Source organism: Boeremia exigua, assembly GCF_020726555.1.
Source record: "Boeremia exigua strain MPI-SDFR-AT-0100 chromosome Unknown C7974scaffold_4, whole genome shotgun sequence".
In the NCBI taxonomy this organism is placed as follows: domain Eukaryota; kingdom Fungi; phylum Ascomycota; class Dothideomycetes; order Pleosporales; family Didymellaceae; genus Boeremia; species Boeremia exigua.
Genome location: NW_025763521.1, coordinates 2,239,399 through 2,252,799, shown reverse-complemented (window position 1 = coordinate 2,252,799; position 13,401 = coordinate 2,239,399). Strand labels below are relative to the sequence as shown.

The window sequence follows — 13,401 nt, the reverse complement described above, 5'->3', positions numbered from 1 at the left end:
CTAGGCCACCCGTCCAGGCGAGTGTACGCCCACAGCCGCACCTCGTGTAGGTCCAGATGTCAATGCCATACCCGACGATGCCTTGGAGATGCTTGAGACGTGAGCACCAGACCACACAAAGACCGTGCACAAAGCTTGGTTGTTATGCCACAATGCCAGTAGTGACAATGGGGCTAGTCATGCTTGTCTGAGCGGGCTCGACGACTGTACAGGCTTCAAGTCGCCGATCGATGATTTCATGCCAAACTCTTCAAAGGTCTGCTGCTGCCAAGAGCTTGAAGCTCTGAGATGACTATCCTCTTTGTCTGATAGTCTTCTCGCGAAGTATGGGACAAGCGAGCAACGATACCTAATTTGGACCAGTTGGAGAGCTGTAAGTCTGAAGAAGACTTGAGATGGTAAGGGCCGGCGACGAAATGTACCGAACAGACATGGCAAGGCTTCTAGTTCTCAATTCTGCCAGTAAGCCACGGCTGAACATCGCTTGGGTAGGTATAGCGCACGGCACATACATCGATTCTAGCGCTAAGATCAGGGTAGACCCCTGCCTACACCAGCCGAAGTTGTCCACAGAACGATGGTCTCATGGCAGGCGAGGACCGGTCGGGCCTCTGGAAGGCTCAAAATAGCCCGTGCGTGGAACGAGAATTCGATGTAGCTGTCAGCTAATGCGCGGGGCTAAGCTCATGCCCAGAGATGGGGTTTGTCCATAAGATTCTTTCCGTGGGGAAGTGGATGGAGGTCGAGACTTCGGACGCTAAGCCAAAAGCCCGCTTGAATCACGTGGTAACAACATTCGGCGATCAGAGCGGCCGGATTTGCAAGGCGTTGGTCGACACTGCTTTTCAGCCTCAGACCGCCGCTTTACGCTACCTCAACTCATCACGTTTTGTTTCAAAGACAATGCTAACGACTTTCACCACGGCCTCCAGGTACTGCTGTGAGATGAAGGAATCACCAATTTGGGGAATTTCGATCGCAAGGGCTGGCAGCATCTGACATGCTCCTGACGTTTGACATCCATGCCTTCCCCCGCCTCGCCAGGCCTATTGCTTAGAAGAGGCCCTTCAAGCTTGCTTGGCCTTGCTGTCTGGCTTGGCACCTGAGCGACTTGTCCACGCAAAACTACCTAGGCAGCCGCTTCGGAAGCTTCACAGAAGGCTGCTGATCCCTGACCTCAGCTCGCGTCGGCAATGCCGCCTAGATCGAGAGCAAGGCGGGCTGCGGCTGTCGATCTGGAAACAGTCCGAGCGCTAGACCTCAGAATCTGTGCAAATCCAAAATGGCATGCATACGTGCAATTTCGCTTCACACGGGAGGCTTCATATGTGCCGATGAGACAATGGTATCGAAGTTTTGTGTGCTCATCTTCATCATTCACTTTCATTGCCTACCCACTTCTACAGCTACGTCAATACCCGACGTTCGTTTTGAGCATTGCTATCTCTCTCTCTAATCACTCGCTTAGGACTACTGCCTCGCCTTTTTCCAATACATGGCTTGCAGTCGCCAAGGCTGTTCTCCGGTTGATGATGCTTGGCACACAGGAAGTAAGCCCTGCGGATACGAGCAACTGCAGCTTGGCTATCAAACCTTCCTAGTATCGCCGTATCCACCGCCATCACGATCCTTGGGGGCTAGATATGCAATGACCCTTACACCGTATTCTCGACCGTCTCGCAAACCACATGTTCACTTAGTGCATCGTGGAGATCTGGTCGTGCCCACGTTGGCAGCCTCCAACGCTTGCTAGGTCCCAGATTTCCGATAGTGCGATCTATCTGATGACTGGGTAATGCGGTCGGGCCAGCATCTGATGACTTCAGCATAATACCGTCTGGTCTTTGCCTGCCGAGCATCTCCCGTCTGACCTGTAGATTCCGTATTGTATTGCCGCTGCCGAAGTACGCCACTGACCATAGCTGAACCGCGAACCAGGAATAGTTCCCGTGCCTCCTAAGTACCGACTACCGACAGGCTGGATAGCCTTCGATATGGGATCATGGATGCATCCTCTGGCGACTTGCTTGTGACGGCGGCCGTAATATGTTGTGTTGAGGGTCCTTATCCGCTGACTGCCTTCCATTCAAAGCCCTACAGCTTCAGCTGCAATTGTTCAATGCAGTCTAGAACGTGCTCCATCAAACAAAGGACATTCTTGGCAGTCTTTGTTCGATTTGTCTTGACTCATACATTGTCGCCTTCGCATAAATCGTGATGCTATAGTTAGTAATCACATATGTACAGCGTTGTGCAGTCAATAGCAATCCAAAATGGTCGCGAAAACTGCACGCTTCGAGCTGCCTGCTTTCATGCCTCCCGCTCTTGCCCACAAGTCTCGCGTTTGGAGAGTGATATTGAGTGACCGCATGATATTGTCTCGGAAGAGCCGAATCATGTCATCATCCCTACGGCACTAGTAGGTATATATGGTCATATGACCCATGCAAGTCGCTTGACCATGGTATATGCAGCAGTGTTGTATCGCAGCATACCGAAGCCAGCCATCCACTGGGATCATCTGATGCGAACGGCAATGTGCAGGAGTCTTACCGAATCCCAATAACATGAATGATCAGCAGACATGGCACTAACAAAGTATTGATTGAGTCCCAAGTAGAAGGCACATGTATGGCAGACCTCATACAATCAACAGAAGGCGAAACACTACATCGCTTTGTAGGTCGCTCTAAAGGATTCACAGAGAATCTTCATGTCAAGCGAATAGTCTCTAAAGTGGAGGAAATTACCCGGATCTCTTTCAGTGTATACATGATGAACGGATCTCGAAATCAAGTGAATTGATGACTAGACGCACAGAGGGTGTCAACGATTCAATATTAGACAAAAGCGCTCAAATATATGTTGTCAGATGACGATAGCTCATGGATCAATGATCTAAGACTTGGACAGGTTGCCTTCCTAAACCCAATCTTGAAATCCACGTCTTGCACACTGCTACTAAGCCTCATCATTCTAAGCCACTCGTCCACTTGGCCTACCACTCCCTCACGTCTATCGTCCAACAGCTTTTTGTCTACATCTTCACCAACGAACACACAAGCGACCCAAACACCACGAACATGCTCGCCCTCTGCAATCCTGCAAATGCCTTGGGGTTGTGCACCTACATTGTAACCGTATAGACTGGTGTAGATCATCGCTTGTGTCGCAGTCGCAAGGGAATGTCACAAGGGACGAGAGCATCTTCGTGACAGCCCCGAAAGACGTATTGACAGAGTCTGGTATGACCATGAAAGTCAAGGTAACGAGTTTGCAACAGGATGTATTCTCAACCGGAGTAAGTTCAATAGGGAGATCCTGATACGACATCCAAAGGTTGTTTGTGGTGCGATCGAGACCCGCTGTCATTATAATTAGGTAGTATCTCACAGCACCCTGTCCCATATTCAAAGAGCAAGTGTACAAATCACGACTAGACATCTCGTCAAAGACTCCTGCCACCGCCAAAACAATGCTGACCGCTACAGGCTCTGTTTTAGCATTCTCATCTCCGTCTCGTCGAACTGGCTCCTCGCACCCACACAGCGCCCTTGTGTTGACCAGATCCAGCCGCCGAGGCGAGTTTTGGAAAGAGTCCATGTGTTTCATGAGCTTGGTATCACCCAGCACCATGTTGTAAAAGTACTCCTCGCCACTTTCGGCGGTTACCTGCGTGTACCGCAGTGCCTTTAAGGCTCCGCCTAGTTCTTCATCATGGGGACGGGATGAGATGTCGCGCATGTGCACTTTTCTCCATCGCCGGAACAGAGCGCGGCTCTGCTGCGTGTCGTCGTGAAGTCTGGGTCGTACGATCGCGATGCCAGGACGGCGTTGGGAAACCATGCCGTCCATGTTCCGTAGTGTATACATGGGATAGTGTTCTATCCGTAAGCAAGCGACTACTTCGACTAAAACAATGAATTTGAAGTTGTTTTAAAGTTGAGGAGAAGCTTCAACGGGCTAAGGTGAGGAGTGCCGGCGTGCATGCTGTAGACGCGGTCATGCTGCTGTGCGTCGAGGGAAGATCGCTGCACGGTAGGGACAAGGATCAGAGGACAGTTAGTACTACAAGTAAGTTGATCGGAGATGATGTAAACCGAAAAGTGAATGTAATTGAGTGCGAAAAGTTGATGTCGAATGCATTCGGTGGTATATTTTCCCCAAACGCACATTCATACTCAATCTTCTTGTTGTGAGCTACAATCGTAACATGCAGACAGATTTATGGCATCTTGTAAAAAGGAACTGGTATAATGGCTACCTGAAGGAGAGGGGACATGATGAAACGAATGAGATCACGAACTTCATCACCCTGGGTCGCGCTAGTGCTCAGCGCCAACAACGGGAGATCGACAAACCGAGACTTCCACCCATGACAAACTCTATTCCTCTTCACGCACAGAAGCCAGCATGCGCCCTCCACCCCGCCGCCACCGTCCCCTCACTCTCGCAACACTTGCAGGCTTTGCGTCTCTCATCTTGCCAGCCGTCACCCTCGCACGCCTCTACACAATCAATCCCACGCTCAAGTCCTCCCTTCTGCCTGCCGCGTATACATGCTTTATCAGTGGTGCCACATTCATCACGTATGGATATGATAAGATGCAGGCACGGAATCTTGAGTGGCGGGTCAGCGAGTGGACATTGCACACGCTCGGGTTACTGGGCGGCTGGCCCGGTGCAATAGTTGGGATGCACTTCTTCCAACACAAGACAAGGAAAACGGCGTTCTTGATCCCTTTCTGGAGCATCGTCCTGGGATGGCAAGGGCTATTATGGAGGTACTTATATGGAGATCAGAGTCAGGTTACATGGTGATTTTAGGTAGGTCGAGCTATGGGTATACAAAAGGGTCTCCGCCAACACCGCGCTACGTCAGTCGTTATTCGTGGAACATCATCGTTGCTACGTCTCCTCTGCCTTCTGCTGCGTCTTCTCAGCCGCCTTCTCGGATTGCTCCTTGAAGGATTTTACACTCTCCAGTGCGCCGCTCGCGTACGCTTGCGCCATGTCTCGTACTGAGCTGGCGCTCAACTGCATGGTATCCTATACGTTGCTTGCGGTTCGCACTACAGACGCAAGCATATTAGCGACCTGTGAATGGGCTTGTAAGGCTGTCAGCAGCCTCGCCTGTGAATTCGCCAATTGGGTTCTGTGCTGCACCGCCGGCAAGGTTGCTGACGCCCTTCTTCAGCTGCAGAGGGTCGGTCTGGTCGGACGTGGGGATCTTGTCGATTTGGCCTGGTTGGCATTAGCAGGCCATCTTGCCATGCTGACAGTCACTTCTGAGAGGACATACCCTTGGCAACGTAGGACAGCTTGTTCTCGCCCATGGTCTTGAGAGCTGCGCGCTCCATCTTGCGCTTAAGCTCAGGCGGGATACCGAAAAGGAAGATAGCCAGGCTGATGACAGCGATGACGCCAGCGAGGGCAGTGAAGAAGCTTGCGGCAGTCATCGTGAGAATGGTATACGCGTGGGTGTAGACAGATCCGTGAATGATGTCGTGAAGAATGCGATCAAGAGGAAGAAAGGGTTTTATTTTGTAGAACGCCCTTTTGTCAGGTTTCTTGAAGTTGACCTGACGCGTGTGATGTCATCTGCGACTGCTCCATGAACGACCCCTGCAAACGCGAGCCCTTGCTGTTCGAACTCTTTGCAGCTTGGCAAGACATGTGCAAGTGGAACTTGTTCGGAAGGAACGGCGCTGGGTCCCTTCGTGCGCGTTTCACCTACGTTCAGCGTCGGTACTAAGCGTAGAGGATTCGCCCAGTGAAGATGACATGTGCGCGAGGCTGACTGACATGTGCATCGGCATGTTGATGGCATGTTGAATCAACAGTAAGACACGAACATTGTCTTTGATGTAGCTGCTGGGCGAACGACAAATTATAACTCGGTGCTTCTTCGACGACAAGTTAGGCCAGTGCACAGCCATACTCATCTCCCTAAATATCACAGCCTTACGAACCGATATGCCTGAGGCGCGTGCGTCGAGCAATCTAGCTGCGCCTCGAACGAACGCGCCTGCCGCCAACCCGCACCTGGCGGAGACCGACCAGCAACGCACAGGAGCTTCAACTTCTTCCAAGACCCTGCAGTGCCTATTACTGACACTTTCTGCGCCTCCTTTAACAATTTCCTTTGAGCCTCTCTCTTTCTCCCTACAGCCATTGTTATCGACTGTTGACAACCTACCCCTCATCACCCCCACCACCAGCTGCACGCTGTCATAAAGGCCAACCCGTCTTACTCCCAACCCACAAAGACATCTGGCAGTCTTGTTGCTGCGACACTTTGCCCATTATGAGTTGCGCTCCTCTCTCTTAGCCTTTTTATCTGCTTTGACAACCACTAATGCGCTATCGCAGTGACAAACATGCTCAACAAGCTGCACGGCCAGCCTGACAGCTATGACCGCAAGTCCGTGCCTCATGAGAACCCCCCGCACACGAAAACGTACTGAGCAAATCAATCGCAGGTCACGCTACAAGTTTGGAAAGACACTAGGTGCTGGAACCTATGGCATTGTCCGAGAGGCCGACTGCCCAGATGGCAAGGTCGCGGTCAAAATTATCTTGAAGAAAAACGTCCGCGGTAACGAGCAGATGGTCTATGACGAGCTGGAGATGCTGCAGAAAATGAAACATCCGCACATTGTCAAGTTCCACGATTGGTTCGAATCGAGGGTACGCGCCAGGCGGACGCAGAAACTAAGGTCAAAGGTCTGACAACTTGCAGGACAAATATTACATTGTGACCCAGTTGGCAACCGGAGGAGAACTCTTCGATCGTATTTGCGAGAAGGGCAAGTTCACTGAGAAGGATGCTGCCGAGACGATCCGTCAGGTTCTTGATGCAGTGAACTACCTTCACCAACACAACTGCGTCCACAGAGGTACGATTTGTAACGCGCTCATATGAGTATTGCGCTTACGTTGCATAGACTTGAAACCCGAGAACCTCCTCTACCTGACACGGGAAGCCAACTCCTCCCTTGTACTGGCTGACTTTGGTATCGCGAAGATGCTCGATTCGAAACACGAGGTGCTGACTACCATGGCTGGCTCCTTTGGTTATGCGGCACCTGAGGTAATGCTAAAGAAGGGACATGGCAAGCCCGTTGATATGTGGTCTATGGGAGTCATCACGTATACACTGCTTTGCGGTTACTCTCCATTCAGATCTGAGAATCTTGCAGATCTGATCGAGGAATGCAAGAACGGCCGTGTCATCTTCCATGAGCGCTACTGGAAGGAAGTCAGCAAGGACGCAAAGGACTTCATTACACTGCTGCTGCAACCAAACCCGGATAAGAGGCCAAGCAGCGAGGTGAGAGAGGTTCCAAACTCTGAAAGGTGCAAGGCTGACAATACTAGGATGCGCTCAAGCATGTCTGGCTGAGCGGCAAGACTGCCAGCGACCACAACTTGCTGCCCGAGATTCGCGCATACGTCGCGAAGGCTCGCCTCAAGCGCGGTATTGAGCTGGTCAAGCTTGCGAATCGTATTGAAGCCCTGAAGATGCAGGAAGATGAGGAAGAGGGAGTGCCTGGTGAGGCAGACGTGCCTGCCAACGCACTGGAGACGGCTGGTGAGGCGATCGCAAACCACACTACAAGCAAGGCCTTGAAGACGACAGAAGACGCGACTGGTACCGGCGCTAGCACAACCGGAAAGGGACCAAGCCGTTTGAGTCAGATCGCGAAGGGCGCCATCTTCCGCGAAGTCGTGCTTGCGAAGGTGCGCGAGATGAAGGAGCAAGAGGCCCGAAAGGAGTTTGAAAAGACCGCGACAGAGGCTGCTTCCAAGAAGAGCTAAGTGATGAATTCATTCATGCACCTTTCAAATTGGTCTCAACGAACATGATCGGATTGCTGCGGTACTTAGCGGAGGTTTATATTGCTGTTCAAATACCCTGAAGCAACGTCAGGGCCTAGTTTCTAGACACCACAATGCCATTTTGAACGGCTCCTACATGGCTAAGTGAGCCTATATAATTGCACACCAACAGAAAATGGAATTGTGCATCCTGCATCTGTGCTGCTCCAGTACAGGTCAGATAGCTCTAGGTAGATATCCAGCTTTTGGAGGAGTAATTTGATTAAGGTCGCACGTGACTAAGCACCTAGCTCCACATCCTGGCGCAACACCAGTTCGCGACTACTGCGACGCGGTTACGACGGCCAGCTCCAGCAACGCAGTGCACCGGCACCACGACCCCAGAATTCTTCCGATAGCGTCGAGACCGGCTTCGATCGACGACGCGACTGCGAATACGCGAAAATGGAGAGTGCGTCGAAGCGCAAGGCGGGTAATGTTGCGCTGAGCCCTGGCGAGGGTCGGCCTGCAAAGCGACAGAAAGCGCCGGTACGTGCACTCCCCAATGGCGCGCAATGGCGTTGGCTGCATCGTGGGTGACGTGTGGAGACGTGCACGCTGTGTTTGGCGCGTTGCGGGATGCGCACTTGAACATGGGCGCGACACTCCGGTCTGGATCGACCTACGGGCAGCACTTCACATCACCGAGCGGCCGCCGCGAACGCCAGACGCCGTCGCGATGCAGCCAAAGAAGGAGAACACAACGTGTGCAGACATCGAGGAATACCTTGCTGACCATACCTTCTGTGCGTGCAGACCGCTAGCGGAGAGACGGCTGAGTCGACAACGGAGATGGGCTTGAAGTTCCTGGATGGCTTGAAGCAGGCCAAAGACAAGACGTACGTGCATATGGGGAGCATACATAGTGGGGGAACATAGGACTAATGCTGGACAGCGGACGGCCCATTGCAGTGCATTTCATGACACTGCCAGACAAGGTGAGTGCTCCTATCGACTACGCCTTGGCAATGCGCTGATCAGGTTGCATAGGACGAGCTGCCAGACTACTTCGAGTTCACCAAACTGCCACTGGCCTTGGACTCGATTGAGGTACGGCTGCAATCTCCCATATTTCTAGCACTTGCTGCCCGCAGCTCACGCAACCTTCAAGCGTCAGTCGAGTGGCCGCAGCCACGGCATCGCGATGAGCATTCGATCCAAAGTATTGCACTGACGCACAGTAGGAAAAACTCAACAATGGCGAATATACTTCTCTTGCACAGGTCGAAAGCGACTGCAAACGGCTCGTCAACAATGCCAAAGCATACAACGACAAAAAGTCGATCATTTACGAGGATGCTGAGCGACTTCGTAAAACCGCCTCCAACTGGATGGTCAAGCATAACCCTGCGTACCGTGATGGGAATTACGTAGCGGTCGCCACGCCAGTTCCAGGCGAGGAGAACATGCCGCCTGGGAAACCAATTCCACGTATTGCATCCACACCACGAGCTGCTGCTACGCCCACACCCGCGTCCACTGTAGCCACAGAACGTCCTCGACGCGCTGCAGCGTTGGCACAACCAGAGACACCCGTTCCTTTGAAGCCGAGACAGTCTACTTCTGCCGCGCCAGAATCGCGATCGACCGGTACTCGTGGAGCTTCTACACCGTCTTTCCAACATGCGCAAGAGCAGATCATCCAAGAAATCATCGACCACACGGATCCAGGGTATGGGCTACTATCACCGATTGGTGCATCATGCTAACGTACACTTAGTGGCGACCTTGCCATTTTTCAACCGTTCCTCAATCTTCCAACTCGTGCCCTGAAGGACTACTATCAACTCATCAAAGATCCCATGTCACTAGCAGCTATCAAGAAGAAGGTGCAGGGTGTGGTCGGCCGTGACGCACCTACCGGTCATACTTTGTTCAAGAGCTGGGATGCTTTTGAAAGTGCAATGAGTTTGGTGTGGAGCAATGCGCGCATCTACAACGAAGACGGGAGCGAGCTCTACAATCTTTCTCTGGAGCTCGAGGTGCGTAAACAGAAAGCCTGAAGTGGTGTTGTCACTAACATCAGTAGGAAACCTTCAAGGAGAAGCTCAGAGCTATGAGAGCCAGGGTGGATGAACCACCTCAGCCAAAACTTAAGCTGAACATGTCTGGTGCAGCGCCGAGCCCAGCTCCCAAACCAAATCTCAAGCTTAAGCTCAGGCAAAGCCCGGTCTCAGGGTCCAATACGCCCAACGCCCGGGACTCTGCAACGCCCGGAGTCATAGTAGACAACGAGGCACTTCAGCGTCAGCAACGGCACGTCAACGACAGCATGGGCGGACGGCGGTCACGCCCAACAGACAAGGCCGCGACACCGGTAGCGTCGAATCCATTCTCTGGGACGAGGGTACCTTCCACTATCATTACTCCTGTCCTTGCTGCACAAGCACGGAATGCTGGGTCACCAGTAGCGAACGGTGTGAAGCAAGATGTCCAGTCGCCAGCATTGAGTGCGATCAGACCTGGCAGCAACGCACCAGATTCACAACGAATGAGCGTTCCTGCTCACACTCCGCTCCCAGCCATGGCGCCGCCACAAGTCATGTCACGCCCGCCAAGTGGCAGCCCACACCCCAACGGTCTTTATAGCCAACAAAATGGCCTATCAACCCCGGGATTTCAACAACCGACACCATATATCCCGCCTTCTATTCCCCGTACCGATGTCTTCCGCAAGGTGCCTCTCAAAAGTAAGTCACTTCCTATCAACCACACAGCTATTCGTTGACACAAAACAGAACTCAATGAAGCCCTTATCCCCAGTCTGACTCTGAACACGCATCCAGCCCTCAATCTTCCTCATCCTTGGACTATAACCATCCCTGCGAGCAAGACCAAGACGCACCACAGCGCCACTATCAATCTCTCACCCACGCATTCCTATCTCCAGATCACACCTAAAGTTCCCATCGCCCTGACGGGCCGCATGTACCGCCTCTACGTCCAAGTCAACAGCAACAAAACTTTCGAAGTCAACCGCGTGCCCGTAACTGCAGGCATAAATGGCAGCAGCGAAAGCACAGGTTTTGAGGGTGGAAAGAAGAAGGGCGAACCGGTCTTCGAGGCGAAGCTCGTTGGTGGTGTCAACAGAATCGAAGTAGATATTATCGCCGAGAAAGCACTAAGGGATGGAGAGCTTGCGAGCGGCAAAGACAACACTGTGGAGATTGAGAAATATACGGTATTCCTGCACTTGGCAAGGCAGGGATACTAAAGACTATGACCAAGTGAGCACAATAAGGCTCAGCAGACCGAGTCCGTCAGGCTTGTCAGACACTTCTGCTCGAGAATTTCGCCGCTCGTGTACCGTTCCTTAAGGTGTTTTGGCGCTCTGGGGGTCATTGAGCATAAGGTACGCCTTGGTGCACTGGGATTGGGAGGCTATGGTTATGTTTCCTTACTTTCTGTTCTAATTTCGAGGACCCTCCATTAGCTCGCTTGGGCATCACTGGCCTGGCTTGTATAGTATCTAGCTGGACTTAAGAAATGCACATGGTACACGTACTAGCCGACCAAGCACGCCAGCTTGACGCTATGGAAGCGTGCGTTGCGAACGTGACTTTTCTGTGGATCAGTATATGTAGTTATTCGCAGTCTGGCATTTTGTGCGGGCCAGCCCTACATGTGGTGAACGAAGGCGTAAAGATAAGCGGGCGGGCAAGTCCCTAGTATATCTGCTAACTTGTGACTTTGATGACAGATGATATTGGGAACATTTTATAGCGTGGTTCGTAGCACGGAAAAGTGGCTACTCGAATTTGGTTCAAGGTATCATGCGTATCACTACTTGTATGTACAGTTGTATGTGCAGTACTATGTCAAGTCTAGCCCTCTCATAGTTGGTATACAGATGTTCGGTCCCCTGAATCCGAAAAGTGGCCTAAACTTAATCAGAGAGCTTATGTACCCGGTATCTGGATTGTCGGTTTTACACGGTACCAAGAAAGAGATGGTCAGCACATGTTCCCATGCACTGCCTGTTGAACGTTGCACGACATCTACCTATGTAGGTATGCACGCCATCTCTAGTCGAAGCAGGATGCAGGTCAAGCGAATTCCATGCGAATCGGTTCCTGGTGATCGACGGTCTCACTGCATTTGCATCGGGACTCCACACCTTAGCCCGGTAAGCTGAGACAAGATACTAAGTACATAAGCACCCCAGCGTAGTTCAGCATAGTGCCCAACACCGAAACTTCTTGGTTTCTCGTCTGAAAACCCCTTAGCGATATATGACACGCAATGAACGGCCTTATTCTAGCTTCCGGTTCAGCCTCTGGCATTGCCGACAAACACCCAGGCATCATGATCGTGCGCCCCAGTCTACATCATGAGACGGACGAGAACGCAGCGACATTCAAGCGCTGGACCGTCATGCACTTCAATGACCTGCTTCATTGCACTCCTCCCACATCCAGTACCAGAGGTGTTACTCACGCTCTCCGCTACATCAATACAGACGGCCAGATGTTGTACACTATTCTTGCGGATGACATCTCAGTCTGGCAAACGCCGCCGTATTACGCGACTAGTCGACGTCTGGACCTTGAGAATACCAGGGAAGTGGTGGACGGTGAGAATAATGTCTTGTTGGGCGAGCATGGCTTTGGGAATGAGCCGATGGTGTGGCAGCTTGTTGATGCTGCGTTTGGTATTTTCAAAAGACATGCGGAAACTTCTTTGAATAAGGGAGACAAAACTGAGTACCAAGCTCTGCCTCATTCTCAGGTGTCAAGTACGAGGGAGAATTTCGGTGCGCCGGAGTCTACGCTCGTCACGCTCACATACACCTCTTCCTGTGCCAGCAAAGAGGGAGATGATGCTGTACCACCGGAACCACTCGCCCACGTCAAGAATCAAGTGCTGCATTCCTTGTCTGCAAAGAAGACGGATGATCGAAAATACTATCACAGCATGTACCGTCATGATCCGGGCGCGCAACCAGATATGCATCCGACAATTGCAGAAGGTGCGGATGGAAATGGGTCGTGGGTGGCCTGTATTCTGGTCATGGGTGAATTAGATGCAGCGGAGCGAACACGGCTGCAAGATGATATAAGCAGGAAGATCGAGGCGATGATTAGAATGGAGAGTTTGGATCAGAAAGAAGAGAAATGGGGAATCAAAGTTGGTTTTTGGGGCGGTGAGGTATTTGTAGCTTGATACTTTGACGTGAGAACACATACCTTGACGCGTTGGTTGCTAGATGTAGGACTAAAACAAGAGTGGGACTATTTCGACTTGCAGGGACATCCGTCTTTCTGTTGTTGCGAGGCAATTTGGCCTTTGGCAGGAACCTAGCAAATGATCGGTAGGTTTCGCTCGTCATCAGGCACCGCCTCCACAGACAAAGAAGATACAGGTACCTCAGTCAAATCTCTACCAGGAAATCATCTGAGAATGCATGCGAGAGCTGTTATGAAGTACTGGCGAATGCAGACACGTTGGCAGATTCATGTTTATGTAATCATACGCTAAGTGGGTGAGGGCTGCACCTGACAGGGACCCCATCATTGCTTT

At 51.8% G+C, this 13,401-nt stretch overlaps 5 protein-coding genes across 5 annotated transcripts; 4 read left to right on the top strand and 1 right to left on the bottom strand.

Moving 5' to 3' along the window:
• Positions 1-4,382: 4,382 nt before the first annotated feature.
• Positions 4,383-5,208, top strand: C7974DRAFT_156807 (uncharacterized protein). Its single transcript, XM_046135888.1, has 2 exons — positions 4,383-4,827; positions 4,883-5,208. The coding sequence occupies exon 1, from the start codon at positions 4,414-4,416 to the stop codon at positions 4,819-4,821; it is 408 nt and encodes a 135-aa protein (XP_045999454.1). The 5' UTR covers positions 4,383-4,413; the 3' UTR covers positions 4,822-4,827; positions 4,883-5,208.
• C7974DRAFT_423138 (uncharacterized protein) lies at positions 4,786-5,852 on the bottom strand. The gene is made up of 2 exons (XM_046144365.1): positions 5,303-5,852; positions 4,786-5,244 (listed from the first exon to the last, which is right to left on the bottom strand). Exons 1-2 carry the CDS (start codon positions 5,457-5,459, stop codon positions 5,090-5,092), a joined length of 312 nt encoding a protein of 103 aa, XP_045999453.1. The 5' UTR covers positions 5,460-5,852; the 3' UTR covers positions 4,786-5,089.
• Positions 5,853-6,380: 528 nt separating this feature from the next.
• Positions 6,381-7,821, top strand: C7974DRAFT_411669 (Ca/Cm-dependent protein kinase A; the record flags this gene model as incomplete). Its single annotated transcript, XM_046143584.1, has 5 exons — positions 6,381-6,424; positions 6,483-6,690; positions 6,743-6,899; positions 6,948-7,333; positions 7,381-7,821. The coding sequence occupies 5 exons, from the start codon at positions 6,381-6,383 to the stop codon at positions 7,819-7,821; spliced, it is 1,236 nt and encodes a 411-aa protein (XP_045999452.1).
• Positions 7,822-8,175: 354 nt separating this feature from the next.
• Positions 8,176-11,405, top strand: C7974DRAFT_391119 (Bromodomain-containing protein). Its single transcript, XM_046141546.1, has 8 exons — positions 8,176-8,370; positions 8,638-8,720; positions 8,777-8,819; positions 8,872-8,931; positions 9,066-9,553; positions 9,602-9,863; positions 9,911-10,571; positions 10,620-11,405. The coding sequence occupies exons 1-8, from the start codon at positions 8,287-8,289 to the stop codon at positions 11,093-11,095; spliced, it is 2,157 nt and encodes a 718-aa protein (XP_045999451.1). The 5' UTR covers positions 8,176-8,286; the 3' UTR covers positions 11,096-11,405.
• A 671-nt stretch (positions 11,406-12,076) lies between these two features.
• Positions 12,077-13,387, top strand: C7974DRAFT_391115 (uncharacterized protein). The gene is made up of 2 exons (XM_046141545.1): positions 12,077-12,878; positions 13,068-13,387. The coding sequence occupies exons 1-2, from the start codon at positions 12,124-12,126 to the stop codon at positions 13,180-13,182; spliced, it is 870 nt and encodes a 289-aa protein (XP_045999450.1). The 5' UTR covers positions 12,077-12,123; the 3' UTR covers positions 13,183-13,387.
• The last annotated feature ends 14 nt before the right edge of the window (positions 13,388-13,401 follow it).